At 42.2% G+C, this 25,855-nt stretch overlaps 1 protein-coding gene across 1 annotated transcript in view; it reads left to right on the top strand.

Moving 5' to 3' along the window:
• Window positions 1-12,296: 12,296 nt before the first annotated feature.
• Window positions 12,297-25,855, top strand: part of PRG4 (proteoglycan 4) — a 134,752-nt gene continuing 121,193 nt past the window's right edge. Inside the window, exons 1-2 of the mRNA XM_082265581.1 lie at window positions 12,297-12,336; window positions 12,638-12,735. Coding sequence (XP_082121707.1) covers window positions 12,675-12,735 — 61 coding nt within the window. The 5' untranslated portion in view covers window positions 12,297-12,336; window positions 12,638-12,674. The remainder of the gene's footprint in view (window positions 12,337-12,637; window positions 12,736-25,855) is intronic.

Below are 25,855 nucleotides of genomic sequence, written 5' to 3'. Positions count from 1 at the left end.
TACACTCCTGTCCCCTGCATTCTGTGCATTACACTGCTGTTCCCTGTCCCTGCATTCTGTGCATTACACTCCTGTCCCCTGCATTCTGTGCATTACACTCCTGTTCCGTGCATTTTGTGCAATACACTCCTGTTCCCTGCATTCTGTGCATTACACACTCCTGTCCCCTGCATTCTGTGCATTACACACTCCTGCCCCCTGCATTCTGTGCATTACACTCCTGTCCCCTGCATTCTGTGCATTACACTCATGTTCCCTGCATTCTGTGCATTACACACTCCTGTCCCTGCATTCTATATATTACACTTCTGTCGCCTGCATTCTGTGCATTACACTCCTGTTCCCTGTCCCTGCATTCTGTGCATTACACTCCTGTCCCCTGCATTCTGTGCATTACACACTCCTGTCCCCTGCATTCTGTGCATTACACTCCTGTCCCCTGCATTCTGTGCATTACACTCCTGTCCCCTGCATTCTGTGCATTACACTCATGTTCCCTGCATTCTGTGCATTACACACTCCTGTCCCCTGCATTCTATACATTACACTCCTGTCCCCTGCATTCTGTGCATTACACTCCTGTTCCCTGTCCCTGCATTCTGTGCATTACACACTCTTGTCCCCTGCATTCTGTGCATTACACACTCCTGCCCCCTGCATTCTGGGCATTGCACTCCTGCCCCCTGCATTCTGTGCATTACACCCCTGTCCCCTGCATTCTAGACATTGCACTCCTGCCCCCTGCATTCTGGGCATTACATTCCTGCCCCCTGCTTTCTGTGCATTACACCCCTGTCCCCTGCATTCTGGGCATTGCACTGCTGCCCCCTGCATTCTGGGCATTGCACTCCTACTCCCTGCATTCTGGCCAAAACACTCCTGCCCCCTGCATTCTGTGCATTACACCCCTGTCCCCTGCAATCTGGGCATTACACCCCTGTCCCCTGCATTCTGGGCATTGTACTCCTGCCCCCTGCATTCTGGCCAAAACACTCCTGCCCCCTGCATTCTGGGCATTGCACTCCTGCCCCCTGTATTCTGTGCGTAACATTCCTGTCCCCTGCATTCTGTATTGGGAGGTATGCATTACCTAAAGTTGCGTCCTCTCTCCTATTGGGCTCAGCTTGGAAGTTTTAGTTTGCCTCACCTGCCAGCTTCCCCCTAGCAAGTGATGAGAAGCAGGGAATGTATAATACTGCACCCTTATTACACACTGCTGTTTAGTGGCAGTTCAGCACAGCTCAAATTTTTAATGCTGTGTAATGTCATTCATGCTCCGCTCCATCACATTACGGGCACAGCATTAAGGATGTACCAGCGATGCTGTAGACAGTGGGGACGGGAGGGGCACCAAAATGCACCTTCGCCTGTGTAGACAAAAATCCTTGCACCGGCCCTGACCCTGGTATAGGACAATAGTTTGTAATTTAACTACGTTATGGGAAAAAGCTTATCTCAAAAGTATGGACACTACAGCACAGCATAGTCACTGGTTGTACAGCACTTATAACAGAGAAAATGTAAATGTGATGTTTATTCAAAATGTTGCACTGAATGTTTCCCTGTTGAAACTGTTTAACGACTGTATGCTAACTAAGTTACTTCATTATAAGAAGTTCTGGTTAATAGCAACATCTGGTCTTATTTACTTGAAGAGAGATTGTGCAGCACAATACATTCTACAGTGTATTGGTGAGCTGGGGAATGAAGTGTACAATACCAGTTAGCCCTTGAGGTTATGAAATGAGGAGTAATAAGAAGGAGGAGCAGCCAGTTCCGGAGAGGGAGCAGTAGTGGCCAGTGATTAGCAGTTAAGTAGCTTCTATCACTTTGTAAAAGCAAGCAGTTCTTTATTAGTTCCTCCAAAACAAGTAAACATTAAAAGCTGCCTTCAGCAAAAATTTAAACAATCATTTTACAGTTCTAGCATAAAAGGAACCACATAACTGGCCCACCACCGATCTCTTGGTCCCACACTGTGGTCAGGGTTCCTCCATTTTCATGGTGCTGGACAGGCTGCAGGGGTTCAGCATCAAGCTTCTCAGATGCCAGAGTATTCATCTTGGCTCACAGCTTGTGAACAACTCCACTCTGGCTCACTGACACAGGTGCTAAATCTATCCTGCTGCTTTTCAAGCCTCCCTTGCCTGTGGCTGAACCCTTTTGGGACCAGAGTCTTGGTAGTCATAAATAAAAAATATAATATAATATAAAAAAGATATATTATATAATATAAAAAATAATAAGCAATTCAAATGGCATTTTTCTATTCTTTTTAAGGCTAGGTTCACACTACTGCATTGGACTTTGGATGTGATTAGCATATTCTTTGGGGCCAAATCACATTGAAATCCCACCAAAGTAGCACAGAAACCTTTTCCAAAATCGAACTACACAGAGTACATTGATGTGAACGGGCACCATTGAAAAATAAAGTGATTTCCCTTGTCATGCGATTCTGTGTGATTCAAGTCGCATTGGAAATTTCACCAGTGTGAACCAGCCCTAAATGTCACATTTGCTCTAGTACAGTATAGATGCAGCAGGCAGGTTTAGGGAATCCCCTAAACAGATCTTTTATAAAGCAATAGTGCATTTTCATGTTTCACCTTAAGCTATTTTAAAATTACCTCTATATGTTCCTCAGTACAGTGCCCAGTCTTATGTCCCTTTTTGCCATTCCCTTTGCCTGTTAGCCTTGAAAATGAAGAGAATTGATTTTACAGCTTCGGCTCCTATTGGCTTCAATGGGGTACAATGAATTCAGCATCCGAACTCATGATATGTTAACCAAATGTCCCATGAACCAAACCCAAATATCCTTGGCCCATGCTTAGCAGGAGATTTGAAAGGCATTGAGTGGTGCTAAAAGAAAAGTAGCTTTTAGTGCTTTAGCCTGAATGACCTTACTCAACAGTGTCTTCACAGACAGGTTTAAAGGCTAAGGCACTATCATGGCTAAACTGTAAAGCTTTATTCGGTACATGCAAGTTTATAAAGCTCTGCAATGCAGAGCCCAGTGCCCAAAAGTCAATCCTCAGGCTACTCCCGAAATGTCCAGTACAACAAAGTCAGAATATAGCACTTAGTATAGGCTTAGGAAAGGACAAACGGTAAAGCTGTAGAGATCTGTAGAGATCAACTTAACCACTCGTTTACCAGGGCAGTTTTTACATTTTTTACACACACTATAAAATCTACATTTTTTGCTAGAAATTACTTTGAACTTCCAAAAAAATATATTTTCTGAAATCACAGACCCTGGAGAACAAAATGGTGAAAGTTGCAATTTTTACACAATATTTGAGCAATTTATCAAACACTAAAATAAATGAATTGCAGACAGAATATTAAACCCATTTTTTTGGTAAAATATGGGGTTACACAGAGTAGATATATACACAAAAAAAGCAGCAAAAGTGAATGTCCGCTAAATCGCAAAAAAGCCTTTACGGTTGATCAACTTGGAGGTAACCATGAATTGGGGCCCTAGAACTGTTGCTCTCACTTTGACATTTATAGTTGCACCTTACAAGTTTGGTGCAATTTCTGTTTCTATAAGCATGATTGCCTTAAGCTGCATGTTTTACATTGGGGTGTTTACGTGGGTAACAGGGGTGCTTTACATTTATTATTAATATTTTTTTTTTTCTTGATTTAACTTTATTGCTATTACAAGGGAGCTAACAAGCACAGTATGTGATAGCTTAGGCAGGTAACCAGTTCAAGCAATAGAGGAATAAAGCGCTTAGGATCAGGCTGAGGAACCAATAAATGGACTGGTTTGAATGAGACTAGATAACAGTCTAAAATCCATAATACTTCCACTATAAAATTGGTAAAAGTTTTTTTTGGCCATGTAGATACAGTTGTGAGTAAAAATGAAAAAAAGTTATGAAACAGCTGTGCAACCCAGGAATGCAGCTAATGAAATAACCAGTGGCTAAGGCAGCCTACTTGCCAATAGAAGAAAACATCCAGGGTAGGTCCTCAGCTAAAGCAGGCTTCTGCTGTATGGTAGGGTGAGATGAATTGCACATAGATCTGGGGGTAAACTGCCCATGCCCTGCATGAAAAAGGAATGCAGCCTGGGAGAACCGTAGTGGAATGCCGGACAGTCCACATCAGAGCAGTAACAGTGGCGACCAGCGAGGAGGTATATTGTTGCGCCACGGAGACCAAGAAAGTGCCTGATCATTTTTTGTGGTTTTCTTAGGTAACCAGCCCTCTTTATGGAGACTTTGGGGGTTTATTAGAGTCCCAATGTCTCCCCCACCCTCCACTGCAGCTAATTTAAGCACTGTTCAGCTTGATTAGCTTCTTCCTCAGCTATAGTACTCAGCAATGACAGCTGGGATGTAAAACGTGTTGTTTCCAGGGGAGATTAGGGAATGGATGTTAACTGATGTTCCCTGATAACCTTCTGCTCTCACTGACCGTAGGAGCCCTTTCTAGAGTTGCCCTGATTGATTTCACTCTAAAGCCCTTTACCATGGATACCAAGCTGCAGCAGCAGTAGCAGCCATAAGATTACTTTTCCCTTGACTGCCAGAGCCGTTTTTGTGATTATTGCACGCATGCTTAAAAATCCTTTTAGGCCTGAAGATTTCTTAAAATCCTCAAGACCTTATATATTTTCTTAAAACAGACACCTTAGAGAATAAAATAGTGGTAGTTTCAATTTTTATTTGAGTAAAAAATATATAATGGTTATTTAGGGTACCCAAACACAATATATTACCCTTTTTTTAATTAAAATATAAAAAATAAACTTGCACTCAACATGTCAAGGCTTGAAAATGCATGAACCCCTGAATAGGCGACGAACTTTGTTATCCTATATTCTCCATAAGTGATGCTTTAAAAGCCCCTACATCAACTTAATCAACGTTATTTTTTATCACGAGTGATGATTTCTTTTTTTTTTTTGGTGACAGACTCTCTTGAGTGAGACATCTGGGGCCTAAAAGACCCCCAATGTCTCACCTGCCCTCCAATAAAGCTAATGAAGTACAGATCGCTGGGTCATTAGATTACTTCCTTCTGCAGGGTTCTATGAACCCTCCAGGTTTCTGCAGAGGGTTCCAGGGGTTCCATGAGCAGTGAGTCAGATTTACACACACTCCTTTTGGCTGAAGCTGTCAGGAGTGTGTGTAAATCCCATTGTATACCATGGCATTTATAAAACTACCTTGGTAGACAAGGGGTTAAGTGAGGTGTTGTAGTGGGGAATCGCGATAGAAGTCAAATTGAGCAGAAATCCTTTAACAAATTTAAAGAAAATCTAGCAAAAAATCGGTCAAATCTAGCAAAAGTCGGTCAAAAATCAGACTTTTCTTAGCAGAGCTGAAGGAATGTTGTTTATCCTAGGACACTAGCAAAAACTTCAGACAAGCTGGGTAAAGGAAGAGTTTTATGGGAGCTGGCTTCGAGTTTTTCTGTTTACCAGTGACCAATCTTTCTGTAGACGGCAGTTAAACCAGATTGTCTTTGAATTCCTGAGTTCCTCAAATGATGAGAAAGAAATGTTTTTGTCGAGCATAACACATGGAGAGCAAGATGTGTTTACTTTAAAGGCTACATCTACAAGAAGTCCTTTGTCATAAAGACAACCAAAAGGTTGTAATCTGTTGATAACAAGGTCAGTGTCAAAAAGCTACCAAAATACTTTTGCCACCCTGATACTGTACACCTGTGTGTTATATATTTATTCAAAATATTGGAAAATTTGCCAATTGATAGGAAAATCTGACAGTGCACAGATGATTTAAGATTTACCAGTCTGACTGGTAATGTGTGTAAGTCTGCCAAATGACTCAGGAATGATCCTGGTCACTGTGCCCTGGGATTAGTACCTGTGGAGAGTGAGCAGCCAGCTCAGCCACTCACAGAAAAGCAGGTGGGAGATGATAACACTTGAGGTAATAGATGTGGCTATGAGGTCAGATAAATGACACAGTCTCCTCAGTTATGTTCCTGTGGTAGCTGTTGAACTCCCCCCCCACCAGCACCACCACCACCTACTAGCTAGTAAAGAAGAGTTATAACTTCATTTTTTTTTTTTATTTGATGGTCCAGTCTCCCAGGGTACAAAGGGCATACATTTTTATGTCCCATCTTTTTGGAAGCTGTAGAAGCTCAGAATCTTGAATGATTTAACGTGCTATTTGTTCTGAAAGCTGCTGCGGTAGTTGCAATTTGAAGCAGAACCTCATTTTGACACCACTGCTGCTCCCAGCTGGTAAACAGACAAGATGTGTGCAGCACAGGAAGAGTGCATCTGTTGTTCAGTGGTAAAGTGACATGCCCCCTCCCCTGCATGCAAAGTGGTGGTGTCTGTACTTAGGTAGCTCTTTACTGGTGAGGATCTTTATTAAGGGGGTTGTCTGTACTGGGGAGTGTCTGTACTGAGGGATCTGTACTAAGGATACTTTGTACTAAGGGATGTCTTTACTAAAGGAGGTATGTACCAAGGATGTCTGTACTGGGACAGTTTTGTACTGGGGGGTACATGTACTGGGGGTCTGTACTGAGGAATTAGGGTGTGGGGATCTGTACTGTGTGCTCTGCAGTCAGGGGCTGGGTTGGGAGGGGGGTCTGTACTGAGGAGTTAGGATGGGAAGAGGGTATGTACTGAAGGGCTAGGCTGGAAGGGGGATCTGTACTAAGGGGTTAGCCTGGGAAAGGGGACTGTACTCAGTGCATCTTTACTGGGGGGGGGGGGTCTGTTTTGAAGGGTTAGGATAGGAGAGGGGGTATGTACTGGGGAAGGTCTGTACTGAGGGGTTCTGTACTTGGGGGCCTATACTGAGGGGTTGGACTGAGAAGGAGGTCTGTAGGGGGGGACTTAGGGCTGTTGGGGGAGTATCTGTACTGGGGGGGGGATTGGGGCTGTTGGTTAGGATTTGGGCTGTGGAGAATATGGGCATGGAGGTGGTGGTATTCAAAGGTAATTTTTGGATGTATTCTGTGCATTTTGTTTGTTTACTTTGACATGTGTGCTGTGTATAGAGTGAGTAGGCTCTGGCTTTTTTTTTTTTTTAACCATGGCCCTTTAAGCCCCTCCAACTGTTGCTGAAAATTGGCCACACCCACAGTTTGGCACAGTATACTGAATGCATCAAAGTATTATTTTGGCAATTTTTTGTTCTGTGGGTGTGGTCCTGGTTGCCATATGTGCTAGGTAAAGGCCCGTACACACGTGCAGATTGTCGGCCGAAAAGATTCGGCCGACGACCGATCGGCCGATTTTCGGCTTGTTAGTATGATGCTTCCGACAGCCGACAGCGCACTTTCGGCCGAACAGAATCTGTCGTGCAAGCATTAAAATTTTTGTATGCCGACACCAGAACAGCCGATTGTTCGCCAGTCAGTACAGATTTCGGCCGACAGACAGCAGATTTGCAAGACTGGGCATGCTCAGAAAAGAAAAAACACAGGGAAAGTTAACCATCACATGACATCACTTCTGCAGTCGGCTGTTGTTGGCCGACAAAATTCGTGTGCAGTCTTTTGCACTTTTCAGCGGACACGACAGCCCGGGGACAAAAGACGGCCGATCGTTCGGCCGACGATCGGTTCGTGTGTACGGGGCTTTAGTCACTGGATATCAGTCTCTTGCCTACAGCAGGGCTGGAGTGTGAGAGGAAGAGGCATTACCGGGAGCCATTCTGTAACATGTGCTAAAAAAAAGCTTACTGATGGGAAGAGAAAGCAGCGACAGAGAGATGAGCTTACTGCTGTGCTGATTCTCCTTTCACTGTCCAGTCACAGGCTGGGGAGGGCCCATAACCACCTGGGCTCAGGGAAAGGGGGAGAGAAGATGCTCTCCATCAGACTAAGGACATCAAGCAGCAGAAAAAAGTACTGTGGTAGAAATCTCTGGATTAAAGCTGAATATTGCAGCAAAAATTGGTTTTGTTATTTTATCTTTTGATGGGCTATTCATTTTTATCTTGCTATTTTTGGCTGGAGGTCTGCATTAAATATTACTCATCATGGGCTAGAAATGATTTCCTCCTGTATGTAGGATAATCATTTCTACGAATAAGCTCTTGTATGCAGCCAGACACACCCAATAAACAGCAAGGCACACGATGTGCTGTGGATGGTAATGGTAATTGCTCAATGTACTGACTGTAGCCAATATAGAAATGCCATCTTTCCTTTAGCATCAATCATCTTTAGAACAAAAGTGAAAGAAGCTTCCCTATACAAATTCAAGTATGTGTCTGCGGCTTGCCGAGTTTCTGACCATAAATGTTTAAACAATATTAATAGGTTTCATACACAACATAAAAAGACGTAAAGCATGAAACAATTATTGTTCGCATATATGCTTTTTATTATGGTTTACTGCTGCAATATATGCTGTAAATATGTAAAAATGTAAATAAAGGAATATAATATAAATTGTGGCCATCCTGTTTTGTTATCAAAATTATAAGCATAACCTTTCTTCATTCATTTGTAATAACTAGGCAACTTTATAGTGATAATCTGATTTTTACATTTCCATTAGGGGCCCATTCAATACTGTTTGAAATGAATTGACTGAAGCACACAGCCCCATGCAAGAAAATAGGGCAGGCTACATTTTAGGGCGAGCATTACACATGGAACATCGTGCATTGTGCTGCATTGCACTGTGTTGCGCTGAACTGTGCTATGTTCCAATGTATATGCATTTTGGACTTACTAAACCCAAGATAATATTTATGCGCTGGCAAAAAAACTGTAAACCTTAGTGAAAGAAAAATTAGTAAAACAAATGCAGTAAAAACTGAATTAGATCAAATGGACAGCAGCATCTAAATCACCAATCCGAGTTGGATGTGTAACAAGCTCCAACCAAACAATAAAAATGTGCTATCTTTGTCCAAGCTATAAGTTAATAAATCACATAAGAGAGTCTTTTTTAATATATATATATATATATATATATATATATATATATATATATATATATTTACTGTACATACATACATACAGTATCTCACAAAAGTGAGTACACCACTCACAATTTTCACAAAGTTATTTTGTGTGGCCACCATTATTTTCCATTACTGCCTTAACCCTCTTGGGAATGGAGTTCACCAGAGCTTCACAGGTTGCCACCGGAGTCCTGCTTCAGTGTCATAGTACATGTTGACATTCATGGTTCCCTCAATGAAATGTCGATCCCCAGTGCCTGCAGCACTCATGCAGCCCCAGACCATGACACTCCCACCACCATGCTTGACTTTAGGCAAGACACACTTGTATTTGTACTCCTCCCCTGGCTGCCGCCACACACGCTTGAAACCATCTGAACCAAATAAGTTTATCTTGATCTCATCAGGCCACAGGACAGTTGTCAGCGGTTTAAACATTAATGGCTGTTTGTTGAGTTATTTTGAGGGGCAGCAAATTTACACTGTTATACAAGCTGTACACTCACTACTTTACATTGTAGCAAAGTGTCATTTCTTCAGTGTTTTCACATAAAAAGATATGTTTTTGCCCCCATTTTTCATGAGCTGAACTCAAAGATCTAAGACTTTTTCTATGTACACAAAAGACCTATTTCTCTCAAATATTGTTCACAAATCTGCATTAATCTGTGTTAGTAAGCACTTCTCCTTTGCAGAGATAATTCATCCACCTCACGGGTGTGGCATATCAAGATGCTGATTAGACAGCATGATTATTGCACAGGTGTGCCTTAGGTTGGCCACTCTAAAATGTGCAGTTTTACTGTATTGGGGGGGGGGGGGGGCGAAAACCAGTCAGTATTTGGTGTGACCACCATTTGCCTGACGCAGTGCAACATATCTTCTTCGCATGAAGTTGATCAGGTTGTTCATTGTGGCCTGTGGAAAGTTGATCTGCTCCTCTTCAATAGCTGTGCGAAGTTGTTGAATATTGGCAGGACCTGGAACACGGTGACACTAATGTAATCTTTAAAGTTTTAAGTCTATCAGCACAAGAGACAGTACTTACATTGTTTGAGAAGTACCCCTTTTGCTGAATCTGTCACAAGCACTCACCAAAAGCAATGATTGAACCTGCCATTGCATTCTTCTTCCATCCACAAATGCCATACTATTGCTTCCTGCAAAGAAAACCACCCAATGAAAGGAGGAGGCGGACCTTTCATTCATCTGTCTGTCCTCCACTCTAACAAGGATTGTGGTGTCCCTCCTGGCTTTTTTAGCAGAAGTGTATGAACCAAAAAAGGGACAGGACAGAATTACAGGAACTTTGCAAATAAGACAGTTCCCATATGTATATTTCAAATTTGTATTTAAAGTAGAACTATAGGCAAAAAATGTTTTATTTTTTTTAATTTTGGATAGAGTATGGGAGGGTTATAACCCCTGTCAGATTTTTTTTTAACCATCTGTGTCCTATTGTGGGTATTTCCCTTCACTTCCTGTCTTCAAAACCTGTTGCAAAACAGGAAGTAAGAGGAAATCCTTGCAAATAAAGGGTATTCCTTGGGGACCCCCAGGTCACCAGAACTAGTGTCCCCTTTGGAAGATTTCCCCTCTATAACTTTTCGGGGGACAACCTAAAACTTGGCATTTTCTTTTATTTTCACTTTCAATGATAATAGTAAACAGGACAAAAAGAGAGTGTGAATCTCCTTAACGGGGGCGTGGACAGCAATAAAAACTGACAGGGGTTCTAATCTCTCACCACTCTATCGAAAACTAAAAATAACGTTTTGACTTTAGTCAAATGTTTTATATTGCAAAATATTACAACAGAATATTTTCTTTTGAATAACAAGATATCTTTAGACAGAAATGATTGTTAATATATCTATATACTTTAAAAATAATGTAATACACAGTTTTTTCATCTTAATCCTTTTTTATTTTTTTTGTTACATTTATTTTTCATAGTTTCTACATATTTACAGTAGTTACAAAAATTGCCTTTGTATTGTTATCATCTATACACCTCTTCTTTATTTTAATTGTACCCTATCATAATCATGCTACCATCTAACAGACTGTAAATTTTAGAAATTCTTGTTAACCTCTTCCGGACCGCCCGCCGCCTTTTTACTGCGGCAGTGGGGCCCTCCTGCGCAAACTGACTTAGACCTATGTCGGTTGGGCGCCTGCACTCGGCAGCGGGGAAGCCGATAAACAGGGCAGGCGGCTCCGATTGTTCCCTGCTGAGAGAGAAGAATGGTCAGCTGTTGTAAACACAGCTGACCGTTCTTCTCCATGGAATGATCACAGAGTCCCTGTGATCCTTCTATATAGGAACACATGTCTCTATGGTCATTTCACAAGCCACGCCAACCCCCCCCCCCCCACTCCCCTAGGCTCCCATTTAACCCATTGAACCCCCACAATGTTAACCCCTTCCTTGCCAGTGTCATTATTACAGTAACAGTACATATTTTTAGCACTGATTACTGTAGAAATGTCACTAGTCCCCCCAAAAGTGTCAAAAATATCGGTTAGGGGTCCAATCTGTCCGCCGCAATGTCGTAGTCCTGCTAAAAAATTGCAGATCGCCACCATTAATAGTAAAAAAAAAAAAAAAACAATTAAAAATTACATAAATCTTTCCCCTAGATAGTAGACATGATTACTTTTGCACAAACCAATCAAAACACACGTATTGCGATTTTTTTTTAACAAAAATATGTAGCAGAAAATAAAGTAGCCTAAAATGTTAAATATTTTTTTTTTCGGGGGGGGAATGTTATATAGCAGAAAGTGAAATTTTTTTTTTTTTTTTCAGAATTGTTGCTATTTTTTTATTTATAGTGCAAAAAAAAAAATCTCACAGGTTATCAAATACCACCAAAAGAAAGCTCTATTTGTGGGAAAAAAAGGACATCAATTTTATTTGGGTACAGCATTGCACGGCCGCGCAATTGTCCATTAAAGTAACGCAGTGCCGAATCGCAAAATATGGCCTGGTCATTAAGGGGAAAAATCGTCCGGTACAGAAGTGGTTAATATATCAAAAAACCATAAAAAACAGCTTCATCATTTTATTGTTATCCTACCATATTCATGATACCACTAACAGACTGCAAATTTGACATACTTTAAGTTTGTTTTATAAATGAAGTACTTCCATTCCACACACATTTACCTAGTGTGCAAACTTACTTAATGTGATTCACAATATTGCTCAATTCTAGTCACTTAGCTTCATTTTCCAGCATTTGTGGAAAGTCAAATTTCATTAAATGAGAGGACAACACCCACTTTCCACTTCTTTTTTTTTTCTATGACTGGTCTGAAAAAGATGCAACATTTCCAGCACTATATAAACTTAGAATTTCTCTTCCCAACCAAATTTCCTGAACATCTCCCCTTCAAGGTAAGTGATAGAAATGTATCAGTGTACAATGCATTTACTTCACATAAAAGCAGCACATCAGCAGAAAATCATACTCACATACATTTCAATTATCTGGCTATAATAGATCAAGAAAAAAGGATGATGACCATGAAGATTTTAATATGTTAGAAATTAATGCATTATATTGGTATCAATAGGACATTAAGCATCGGTATTTCTTGTGACAAAATTAGGATATTATTATTATTGTTATTATTAGTATTATTATTACTTTTAAATATTTATTTAAAAATTCATTATTATTTTATCTGCCATACAGGTATAATTCCCAAGAGACTTTTACCCTGGAATTGAAGATGCTTATTCCTCAGCTTTTCCTCTGTTTTACAATCTCCTTCTCTGTGGTTTCTGCTCAAAGTAAGATACCATTTATTTGCTAAGTTCAGGACTGCAGTAATCAATAATCAACTTTATATGGATTTATTTATTTATTTATTTATTCTTTACTTAAGTAGTGCAAAATATATTAAATATAATATTGACTATACCGTAGAGACCTTTGAGAAAATAATTATTAGAATGTTAGACATATAATACAAATGAATTATTTTAAATATCCTGCTTATTAAAGTATCTATATATTATCGCTTAGTATCTATTAGTATGTTTTGATATCATGTAGACTAAAGCAAATAGTAAAACATTGTTATAATGTAATAACTGACTTAGTAAAACGTAAAACATTGTTATGTTGTAAACATATAAAACATGTTCTCTATTAGGCTATTCATTACAAACAGACTCTGAAGATCTTTTATTCCAAAGGGATGAAGGAGAACTATCCCTGGAATTCATAAAGACTGGCGCAGGCAGATTTCGTGAAAGTGGCTCTCATACATTCTAAAAGTGGTGAATAATGTGCCAAATTCATATACCTGTCCAGAACTTATACAAGAAGTTGGCTCATGCTGCGCCACTTTTAGAATGTATGAGAGACGCTTTGGCAAAATCTGTCTAAGACCGTTTTTCTGGTCTGAATTAGCTCCACTTTTACATTTGGCGCATTCAATATGACACAATGTAATAGTGGCACATTTAATGCGACACAATGTAAAAGTGGTACATTTTAGAAATACCTGAATTTGGTGCACGAGCCGAAGTCAGAACCAAAAGTGGTGCAAAATAAAATAATGAATTCTGAGCAAAGCATTAAAAAGAGGGATTAACGCCAGATAAGTGGCGCAGTAGCTTTATTAAATCCCCCCAAATATTTATCTAAAACTTTTCAGTGAGGTTAAAGGGAAACTGGTATTACATATGCGTCCTCAACCTGTTTTGAATATTTAGATATCCTGACTTGCCAACCTTGTATTGTAGGCTTAATTTACAAAGCTTTACACAAAGATAAGTGCCTTTATATTCACACAAAAATACATGAATTTCTCATGGGAATTTATATGAGGCGCAACATACCCAATTGTAAAATCAATGAGGTAAAGGTTTATTGGTAAACACAATTTCCAACAGTAACATAATATATTGTCAATCAGATTTATCAATATATACATATTCATTCCATAACTAAGTACAATATTTAAAAAATGAATCAATGGTTGGTGTGAACTTGCATCTATATAACCCGCGTTTCATGAAATGGCATTCACTTCCTCAGGGGTTGATGAACACACAATTATCTATAAAGTAAAATAGTTCAGAAATATATGATTTAAACATTTTTTTTAAAATGTATTCTGTTAATGTAGACATTGGCGAACATGAACAATATAGGCTATTTGGGACTTTAAGTGAAACACCAGCAGGTAATGACCAGCGTCTCCATCCATGTATCAGAAAAACTGAAAATTGAAAGGATTAAAAGAGGTGCATGGAAGTCAGCCAGCCCCCAGTCTGCTGTACTCACCCAAGGGAGAGTACAGCAGACTGGGGGCTGGCTGGCTTCCATGCACCTCTTTTAATCATTTCAATTTTCAGTTTTAATGTAGACATTGGTAGCCACCAGGGAAAGTCTGATGCAGGTTCACGCCAGACATGAATTCATTTTTTAAATATTGTGCTTGGTTACGGAATGAATATGTATCTATTGATAAATTCGCTTGTGTGGGTGTGTTGTGCCTCATATAAAGTCCCATGGGCAATTCACGTATTTTTGTATGTTATATGGGAATGGAGGTGCCTCACAGGGTACATCCTATCATACCTTGTCAGTTATCCTTATAGTCAGTCGTGTCTAATTTCAAAGAAAAACTCCAGTAAAAATAGATATTTTTTTTCTTAAAAAACAAATACTGTTAAACGTAATGAGATGTATGTAGTGAATATAAGTGCAGCTCTAATAATTATAACTATGATTAAAAAATTGAAAATTCAAACAAAGAAACATCTTCATGTAGTGATCAAAATGTGTATAAAGTCCAGAGAGAGAGCCCAGAAATATGTGTAGCAATCAAAAGTCAGTTGCCTGGCTCGTTACATTCAGAACAATTCCTCCAGTGACAGACACAGAGTGCCAGAACACTCAGCAGGCATAGGCCAAAAAACAGCCATGAGATACAAACACCTACCAAAGGTTTCTTCACTGTGCTCTCCCTCCACCATTCAAACGCACTCACCAGATGCTGGAATGAAACAAGCCCTGTGACGTTGTCATTCAGAATGCTGGAGGCATGGCTTGCTATACTGGTCCCATGGTTGTTAATCATACGATATGTGCTGCATAAAGAAGCTCACCAGCAGGAGCCAAAATTATGCTGATGTTGTCTAAGGACAGGACAGGAAGCAGTAGGAATGAAGCCCTAGGAATAGATCCTCGTATCATACCAAGCTTCCACCCTAGACATTGCAGTCTAGATCCACAATTGTCCCATGGAAGAAGCGATGATCTCCCAAAGGACTTTCAGGAAGTCCTTTACAGTGCTAGACACATACCGTTAGCTACGCCCAGCCAGCACTCTGCAAACGGTCTGTGTCTAGCACTGTAAAGGACTTCTTGAAAGTCCTTTGGGAGATCATCACTTCTTCCATGGTACAATTGTGGATCCAGACTGCAGTGTCCAGGGTGGAGGCTTGCTATGATATGAAGATCTATTCCTGGGGCTTCATTCCTCCTGCTTCCTGTCCTGTCCTGTCATTAGACAACATTAGCATCATTTTGGCTCCTGCTGGTGAGCTTCTCATGCAGCACACATCGTATGATTAACGACCATGGGACTGGTATAGCAGGCCATGCTTCCAGCATTCTGAATGACAACATCACAGGGCTTGTTTCATTCCAGCATCTGGTGAGTGCATTTGAATGATGGAGTGAGAGACCAGTGAAGAAACCTTTGGTAACACACGAGGTGTTTCACTCTTTGTATCTCAGCTGTTTTTTGGCTTAGGTCTGGTGAGTGTTCTGGCACTCTGTGTCTGTCACTGAAGGAATTGTTCTGAATGTAACAAGCCAGGCAGCTGACTTTTGATTGCCACACGTATTTTTGGACTCTCTCTTTGGACTTTATACACATTTTGATCACTACATGAAGATTTTTCTTTGTTTGGATTTTCAATTGTTTAATCACAGTAATAATTATTAGGGCTGCACTTATATTCACTAGATACTGTATCTGGAGGTTGTACTGTATATTCACCTTTAATTTGTGCTAGCTACTATTCACAATTAGGGTTGAGCGGACACCTAGATGTCCGTGTTCGACGGGTTCGGCCGAACTTTAAAAAAAAGTCCGGGTCCGTGTCCCGGACTTTTACCGAACTTTTCCCGGACACCGAACCCCATTGAAGTCAATGGGGACCCGAACTTTAAGGCACTAAAATGGCTCTAAAACACCAAAGGAAAGGGCTAGAGTGCTGCAAATGGCAGCAAAACGTAATTAAGAGCATGGCAAGTGCTCTGCAAACAAATGTGGATAGGGAAATAACTTAAAACAACAAAAAAAAACAGAAAAATAAAACAATGTTCTTCTTCATCTCTGAAGGACGAGGCCCATATGGAGTAGGAGGGAGGTTGAGGTGGTGGTGGATGTGGCGGTGACATAGGCGTGCGCACAGGGTGTGCTGGGTGTGCCTGGGCACACCCTAATCACCTAGGGCACATAGCATTGCCAGTGAGGAGATGGGAAAGATCTCCCTGGGACCTGCTCTGCTCTATTTCTCCTTGCCTACAGGTACATGGCCCCGATACATTACTCTCCCTGCTGGCAAACACATGCATGTGTATTTCAACTTTGGGGTGCACACCTTAATGCAATAGGCTGCGCACACCTATGGGCGGTGTAGGTGGAAGCGGCGGTGGAGGAGGACCAGGGCCGGATTAACAGCATCATGGGCTTGGTGCTGAGGATTTTGAAGGGCCTTAAGGGCCGTGCCTTGCCATGCACCCAGAGGAGGAAGGGTGCAGCCATGCATGCCTAATTCAACATGGGATGCTGTCTCTGAAGCCCATAAACACATCCATGCATCGCCAACTGTCCCTCCTTGTCCGGCCTTCACGCTGTGTGGGGAGGTTCTGAGGGTGCTGCCTGGGGAAGCGAGCATAGAAGCCAGACTTCTGTGTTTACAAGTGACAGAAGAGCGGTAACAGTGAATATGGCCAACCCGGGGCCTATATAAAAGGTAGGGGCCTGGAGCTGCAGCTCCAATAGCCCCTACATTAATCTGGCCCTGAGGAGGAGGACGAGGTAGCCAACACTGCTTCTTTTCAAAAATTTTAAATGAGGGTACACCCCAAAAGAGTGAGAAAGAGCAAAAATGGAACAATGGGTGGGTAAGGTCGGTATCCATTGCTATTCTGCATAAGGTACGGAAAAGTCCCGTGGGATCCATGCCTGGTTCATTTTAATGAACGTGAGCTTGTCCACATTGTCTCTGGACAGGCGGCTGCGCTTGTCTGTTATAACGCCCCCAGCCGTGCTAAATACCCGTTCAGATAATACACTGGCTGCAGGGCACGCCAGCACCTCCAAGGCGTAAAGGGCAAGCTCAGGCCATGTGCCCAATTTGGAGACCCAGAAGTTGAAGGGGGCAGACCCGTCATTCACTACATGTAGGCGTGTGCACACATACTGCTCCACCATGTTGGTAAAATGCTGCCTCCTGCTAAGACGTTCCATCTGAGCTGCTGGTGCTGCTGTTTGTTGTGGCGTGCTGACAAAGCTTTTCCACATTTCGGCCATGCTAACCCTGCCTTCTGAGGTGCTGGCGGTGCCCTGGTTGCGTTGGCGACCTCCTCCTCCTCCTCCTCTGCCTTGTGCTTCCACTGTGGCCCCGCTGTCAGATGGGAATGCCAGCAGCATGGCGTCTACCAGCGTGCGCTTGTACTCGCGCATCTTGCGATCGCGCTCCAGTGAGTGAATTAAGGACGGTACGTTGTCCTTGTAACGGGGATCCAGCAGCGTGGCCACCCAGTAATCAGCACAAGTTAGAATGTGGGCAACTCGGCGGTCGTTGTGGAGACACTGCAGCATGTAATCGCTCATGTGTGCCAGGCTGCCCAGAGGCAACGAAAGGCTGTCCTCTGTGGGAGGTGTATCGTCCGTGTCCTCTGTATCCCCCCAGCCACGCACCAGTGATGGCCATGAGCTGGCCTGGGTGCCACCCTGCTGTGAACATGGTTCCATCTCCTCCTCCAGCTCCTCCTCCTCCTCATCCTCCTCATCCTCCAGAACTGTGCCCCTGCTGGACAATTGCGTCCCTGGCGTTTGCGTGTGCAGGAACCCACCCTCGGAGCCCCTTGCGAATGACTGCCCTGAAAGCCTTGGAAATGTTACCTCTTCATCCTCCTCCTCCTCCTCATCCTGTGCCACATCCTCTTCCATCATCGCCCGAATTGTTTTTTCAAGGAGGCATAGAAGTGGGATAGTTAAGCTGAGAACGGCGTCATTGCCACTGGCCATGTTGGTGGAGTACTCAAAACAGCGCAACAAGGCACACAGGTCTCGCATGGAGGCCCAGTTAAATTAAATAGCGGAATAGAAAATATGATCCAAAAAAAGTGTATGTATATCACACGTACACAACCACACTGGGCCCCAATTACTATTGTTTGTACCCCTAAAAGGCTAGATGAGGAGTAGGGGGAGTATGGAACAGGCAGCACCCTCAAACCTTCAGAAGTATGAGATGAACCCCAACAACTTGGAAAGGTGGATCTCTCTCACACGTACCAACACAGACTATCCCCCAATTTAACTGATCCCCAAAGGTTTTTGATTAAATAGCGGAATAGAAAATATGATCCAAAAAAAGTGTATGTATATCACACGTACACAACCACACTAGGCCCCAATTACTATTGTTTGTACCCCTAAAAGGCTAGGAGTAGGGGGAGTATGGAACAGGCAGCACCCTCAAACCTTCAGAAGTATGAGATGAACCCCAACAACTTGGAAAGGTGGATCTCTCTCACACGTACCAACACAGACTATCCCCCAATTTAACTGATCCCCAAAGGTTTTTGATTAAATAGCGGAATAGAAAATATGATCCAAAAAAAGTGTATGTATATCACACGTACACAACCACACTAGGCCCCAATTACTATTGTTTGTACCCCTAAAAGGCTAGATGAGGAGTAGGGGGGGTATGGAACAGGCAGCACCCTCAAACCTTCAGAAGTATGAGATGAACCCCAACAACTTGGAAAGGTGGATCTCTCTCACACGTACCAACACAGACTATCCCCCAATTTAACTGATCCCCAAAGGTTTTTGATTAAATAGCGGAATAGAAAATATGATCCAAAAAAAGTGTATGTATATCACACGTACACAACCACACTAGGCCCCAATTACTATTGTTTGTACCCCTAAAAGGCTAGGAGTAGGGGGAGTATGGAACAGGCAGCACCCTCAAACCTTCAGAAGTATGAGATGAACCCCAACAACTTGGAAAGGTGGATCTCTCTCACACGTACCAACACAGACTATCCCCCAATTTAACTGATCCCCAAAGGTTTTTGATTAAATAGCGGAATAGAAAATATGATCCAAAAAAAGTGTATGTATATCACACGTACACAACCACACTAGGCCCCAATTACTATTGTTTGTACCCCTAAAAGGCTAGATGAGGAGTAGGGGGAGTATGGAACAGGCAGCACCCTCAAACCTTCAGAAGTATGAGATGAACCCCAACAACTTGGAAAGGTGGATCTCTCTCACACGTACCAACACAGACTATCCCCCAATTTAACTGATCCCCAAAGGTTTTTGATTAAATAGCGGAATAGAAAATATGATCCAAAAAAAGTGTATGTATATCACACGTACACAACCACACTAGGCCCCAATTACTATTGTTTGTACCCCTAAAAGGCTAGATGAGGAGTAGGGGGGGTATGGAACAGGCAGCACCCTCAAACCTTCAGAAGTATGAGATGAACCCCAACAACTTGGAAAGGTGGATCTCTCTCACACGTACCAACACAGACTATCCCCCAATTTAACTGATCCCCAAAGGTTTTTGATTAAATAGCGGAATAGAAAATATGATCCAAAAAAAGTGTATGTATATCACACGTACACAACCACACTAGGCCCCAATTACTATTGTTTGTACCCCTAAAAGGCTAGATGAGGAGTAGGGGGGGTATGGAACAGGCAGCACCCTCAAATCTTCAGAAGTATGAGATGAACCCCAAAAACTTGGAAAGGTGGATCTCTCTCACACGTACCAACACAGACTATCCCCCAATTTAACTGATCCCCAAAGGTTTTTGATTAAATAGCGGAATAGAAAATATGATCCAAAAAAAGTGTATGTATATCACACGTACACAACCACACTAGGCCCCAATTACTATTGTTTGTACCCCTAAAAGGCTAGATGAGGAGTAGGGGGGGTATGGAACAGGCAGCACCCTCAAACCTTCAGAAGTATGAGATGAACCCCAACAACTTGGAAAGGTGGATCTCTCTCACACGTACCAACACAGACTATCCCCCAATTTAACTGATCCCCAAAGGTTTTTGATTAAATAGCGGAATAGAAAATATGATCCAAAAAAAGTGTATGTATATCACACGTACACAACCACACTAGGCCCCAATTACTATTGTTTGTACCCCTAAAAGGCTAGATGAGGAGTAGGGGGGGTATGGAACAGGCAGCACCCTCAAACCTTCAGAAGTATGAGATGAACCCCAACAACTTGGAAAGGTGGATCTCTCTCACACGTACCAACACAGACTATCCCCCAATTTAACTGATCCCCAAAGGTTTTTGATTAAATAGCGGAATAGAAAATATGATCCAAAAAAAGTGTATGTATATCACACGTACACAACCACACTGGGCCCCAATTACTATTGTTTGTACCCCTAAAAGGCTAGATGAGGAGTAGGGGGAGTATGGAACAGGCAGCACCCTCAAACCTTCAGAAGTATGAGATGAACCCCAACAACTTGGAAAGGTGGATCTCTCTCACACGTACCAACACAGACTATCCCCCAATTTAACTGATCCCCAAAGGTTTTTGATTAAATAGCGGAATAGAAAATATGATCCAAAAAAAGTGTATGTATATCACACGTACACAACCACACTGGGCCCCAATTACTATTGTTTGTACCCCTAAAAGGCTAGATGAGGAGTAGGGGGAGTATGGAACAGGCAGCACCCTCAAACCTTCAGAAGTATGAGATGAACCCCAACAACTTGGAAAGGTGGATCTCTCTCACACGTACCAACACAGACTATCCCCCAATTTAACTGATCCCCAAAGGTTTTTGATTAAATAGCGGAATAGAAAATATGATACAAAAAAAGTGTATGTATATCACACGTACACAACCACACTAGGCCCCAATTACTATTGTTTGTACCCCTAAAAGGCTAGGAGTAGGGGGAGTATGGAACAGGCAGCACCCTCAAACCTTCAGAAGTATGAGATGAACCCCAACAACTTGGAAAGGTGGATCTCTCTCACACGTACCAACACAGACTATCCCCCAATTTAACTGATCCCCAAAGGTTTTTGATTAAATAGCGGAATAGAAAATATGATCCAAAAAAAGTGTATGTATATCACACGTACACAACCACACTAGGCCCCAATTACTATTGTTTGTACCCCTAAAAGGCTAGATGAGGAGTAGGGGGAGTATGGAACAGGCAGCACCCTCAAATCTTCAGAAGTATGAGATTGTGTTCACTGTACCCCACAAAGATTGAGTTCACTGCACCCCACAATGATTGTGTTCACTGCACCCCACAAAGATTGTGTTCACTGCACCTCACAAAGATTGTGTTCACTGTACCCCCCAAAGATTGTGTTCACTGCACCCCACAAAGATTCTGTTCACTGTACCCCACAAAGATTGTGTTCACTGCACCCTAAAAGGATGTTGTTCACTGCACCCCACAAAGATTGTGTTCACTGCACCCTAAAAGGATGTTGTTCACTGCACCCCAAAAAGATTGTGTTCACTGTACCCCCCCAAAGATTGTGTTCACTGCACCCCACAAAGATTGTGTTCACTGCACCCCAAAAAGATTGTGTTCACTGTACCCCCCAAAGATTGTGTTCACTGCACCCCAAAAAGATTGTGTTCACTGTACCCCCCAAAGATTGTGTTCACTGCACCCCACAAAGATTCTGTTCACTGTACCCCACAAAGATTGTGTTCACTGCACCCCAAAAAGATTGTGTTCACTGTACCCCCCCAAAGATTGTGTTCACTGCACCCCACAAAGATTCTGTTCACTGCACCCCCCAAAGATTGTGTTCACTGCACCCCACAAAGATTCTGTTCACTGCACCCCACAAAGGATTTTGTTCACTGCACCCCAAAAGGATTGTGTTCACTGCACCCCAAAAAGGATTTTGATCACTGCACCCCAAAAAGGATGTTGTTCACTGCACCCCAAAAATGATTTTGTTCACTCCACCCCAAAAAGATTGTGTTCACTGCACCCCACAAAGATTGTGTTCACTGCACCCCAAAAAGATTGTGTTCACTGTACCCCCCAAAGATTGTGTTCACTGCACCCCACAAAGATTCTGTTCACTGTACCCCACAAAGATTGTGTTCACTGCACCCCAAAAAGATTGTGTTCACTGCACCCCAAAAAGGATGTTGTTCACTGCACCCCAAAAAGGATGTTGTTCACTCCACCCCAAAAAGATTGTGTTCACTGCACCCCACAAAGATTGTGTTCACTGCACCCCAAAAAGATTGTGTTCACTGCACCCCAAAAATGATTTTGTTCACTGCACCCCAAAAAGGATTTTGTTCACTGCACCCCAAAAAGGATGTTGTTCACTCCACCCCAAAAAGATTGTGTTCACTGCACCCCAAAAAGATTGTGTTCACTGCACCCCACAAAGGATTTTGTTCACTGCACCCCAAAAAGATTGTGTTCACTGCACCCCAAAAAGGATGTTGTTCACTGCACCCCAAAAAGGATTTTGTTCACTGCACCCCAAAAAGATTGTGTTCACTGCACCCCACAAAGGATTTTGTTCACTGCACCCCACAAAGATTGTGTTCACTGCACACCAAAAAGGATTGTGTTCACTGCACCCCAAAAAGATTTTGTTCACTGCACCCCAAAAAGATTGTGTTCACTGCAGCCCAAAAAGATTGTGTTCACTGCAGCCCAAAAAGATTGTGTTCACTGCAGCCCAAAAAGATTGTGTTCACTGCAGCTCACACACAGAAAAATGGATGTGGATCACTGACACCTGCCTATCTCCAATCCCACACCACACAGCAATATCGATTGTAGTTTGTAGAACACAGTTTCCCTAAAATTCAGCAGACTCTGTCCCTAACAGGATTGAGAAGAGATCGTAGATCAGGATTGAGTGCAGATTCACCCCACCCCCCACACAGCAATATCGATTGTAGTTTGTAGAAGACACTGACCCTATAATTCAGCAGACTCTATCCCTAAAATGCCTACAACTCGCCCTGCCTAAACACTCCGACCTGTCCCTCAATTCTATCCGGACACAAATGGTTTTTTCCTGCCTATCTTTCCCTAATCAGCAGCCAGCACATTGATGTGTGCTCTGTCCCTTAGCTAAGCAGCAGAATGACGCTGCTGCGGCGGCTGCCTCGAACTTATAAAGACTTGGTCACATGCTTCAGACGGCCAATCACAGCTACTAAGACATTTGCAGGCATGGCTGGGATGGCTTAAGGCACACCAGTTAAACGATTGTTGATTGGCTGTTGAAAGCCCGCCATGAAAAGAGCGCCAAAGCATGCAAAACCCGGAAATAAAACGACCGAACACGGATTTTTACCCGAACATACAGTAAAGTGTCCGTGTCCGTGTTCGGGTAAAAAAAATCCAATTATTCGGTACGAACACGAATAATACAGTCCGTGTTCGCTCAACACTATTCACAATATGTATTTCTAGCGCCCACTTCACACATCTATTTTGGATTTAATATAATGAGTTTTATGCCACCTACTGGATGACTGTCCTTTCTTGCCTATCTGAAAATGTATTCATGTCGGATAGTATAACCTTTATCTTGCTTCCAGTGCTGTAACATTAAAGTTGTGTTTCTCATACATAAGAACCGTACTATCTGCCCTTCACTTACCTTATTAATTCACAGAACACTTTGGGGGAGATTAACAAATTGGTGCACACAGAATCTTGTACAGCTGTGCATAGTAACCAGTCAGCTTCTAACTTCAGCTTGTTTAATTAGGCTTTAACAAAAAAAACCTGGAAACTGATTGGTTACTATGCACAGCTGCACATGATACTGTGTGTATCAGTTTAAGGCTCCTTTCACACAGTAAGTCCGTCAAACGGACTCCGCTTTTCTCAGCGGGGGATCGATCCGCCGATCCCCCGCTGAGCAGGAGAATGACAGCTGCTCTCCGCGCTGTGTGCGGAGACACAGATGTCAGTTCCCCATGCATCTCTATGGGGGAAATCGGATGGGAACGAACCGTTTGTCCATTCTCATCCGATCCCATGCGATCCGCTGGACAGATGGAAAATAGGGTTTCCATCCATCCAGATTTGACGGACCGGATCGGGTCGGATGTCAGCGGACATGTCTCCGCTGACATCCGATGCCCCATAGGAATGCATGGGGGGACCGTTCAGATCCGCCAAAAAAAAATGAACAGGCGGATCTGAACGGTCCGCCTATGTGAAAGGGGCCTTAGGCTATGTTAACACTTGTGCGATTTGTCAGGCAACTTTGGATGTCAAAGTCACATGACAAATTGTATACCATTCAATGGCACCCGTTCAAATCACTATGACCTAAAATCGCAACGACTTTGAAAAGGTGTCTGCACTACTTTGTAATCGAATCAAAATTGCACCAAAAGTTGCATCAAGGACGCACTCCAAATTCACAATGGAAATTGTGCAACTTTGGATACGCGCTAATGTGAAAGGAGCCTTAGTAAATCTTTCCCTTTGTATTTAGTGAATGGTTCACAGAATACAGGGCGTTCTGGGCAAGGGCAGAGGAGGGGGCGGAAAAATTACAGCATGAGTGCTGTAGTTCTCTTATTGCAGCGCCAGACAAATAGTACAAGTTACACTCTCCGGTATAAATGAAATTTTATATAGTCAAGAAAGGGCAGCAATCCAATAGGTGGCATACACCTCATTACAGTTGACTATTTGTTACCCAGCAGATTAAAGAAAATTTGGACTGAAAATAACTGTCACTCTTTTGAAAACAAGAATATTTATTTTGGAATTTCGGGTTTATGAAGTAAGCATCATGCGTATATCTAAATCCCAGGAACAAATAATTAACATATTGCCAGTTACCAGTCCTTAGATGTGGTGGCAGCATTTTTTTTTTTTTACATTTTTTGCAGATACAGACAATGCCAGTTGATTTGAAATATCAAACATGTGTTATCTATCTTCTCAGCTATTTTCTTTAAATTACAAACCCCCTGCTCCCATGTAATAGGGATGAAGAAATGATTTCCCTTGTTTGTAGTCCAAATCTGAACATCAGCCTAGGGTGATATAGTTGCTCTTCCATAGATACAGTACAATAATTGAGTATTACCACCCTATTACAAGAAGTGTGTTACTGTCTGACTGAAAAATATGGATTGGTCAATTGTAATATATTTTTTTACTGTATTTTTGTTTAGGGTTTACAGTAGATACGCTTAAATTGTATGTGAAATTTCCCCCATTTCAAATTTGTATATTATATAACATATACAGCTTCAAGGCATTCAGCCTGAACTACATGCAGTATGTCACAAAAGTGAGTACACCCCTCACATTTATGTAAAAAATGTATTATACCTTTTCATGTGACAACACTGAAGAAATGACATTTTGCTACAATGTAAAGTAGTGAGTGTACAGCTTGTATAACAGTGTAAATTTGCTGTCCCCTCAAAATAACTCAACACACAGCCATTAATGCCTAAACCGCTGGCAACAAAAGTGAGAACACCCCTAAGTTACAATGTCCAAACTTGGCCCAAAGTGTCAATATTTTGTGTGGCCACCATTATTTTCCAGCACTGCCTTAACCCTCATTAACATGGAGTTCACCAAAGCT

The sequence above is a fragment of the Pelophylax lessonae genome (genome assembly GCF_965119305.1).
Source record: "Pelophylax lessonae genome assembly, chromosome: 8".
In the NCBI taxonomy this organism is placed as follows: domain Eukaryota; kingdom Metazoa; phylum Chordata; class Amphibia; order Anura; family Ranidae; genus Pelophylax; species Pelophylax lessonae.
This window is presented reverse-complemented; position numbering and strand designations above follow the sequence as displayed.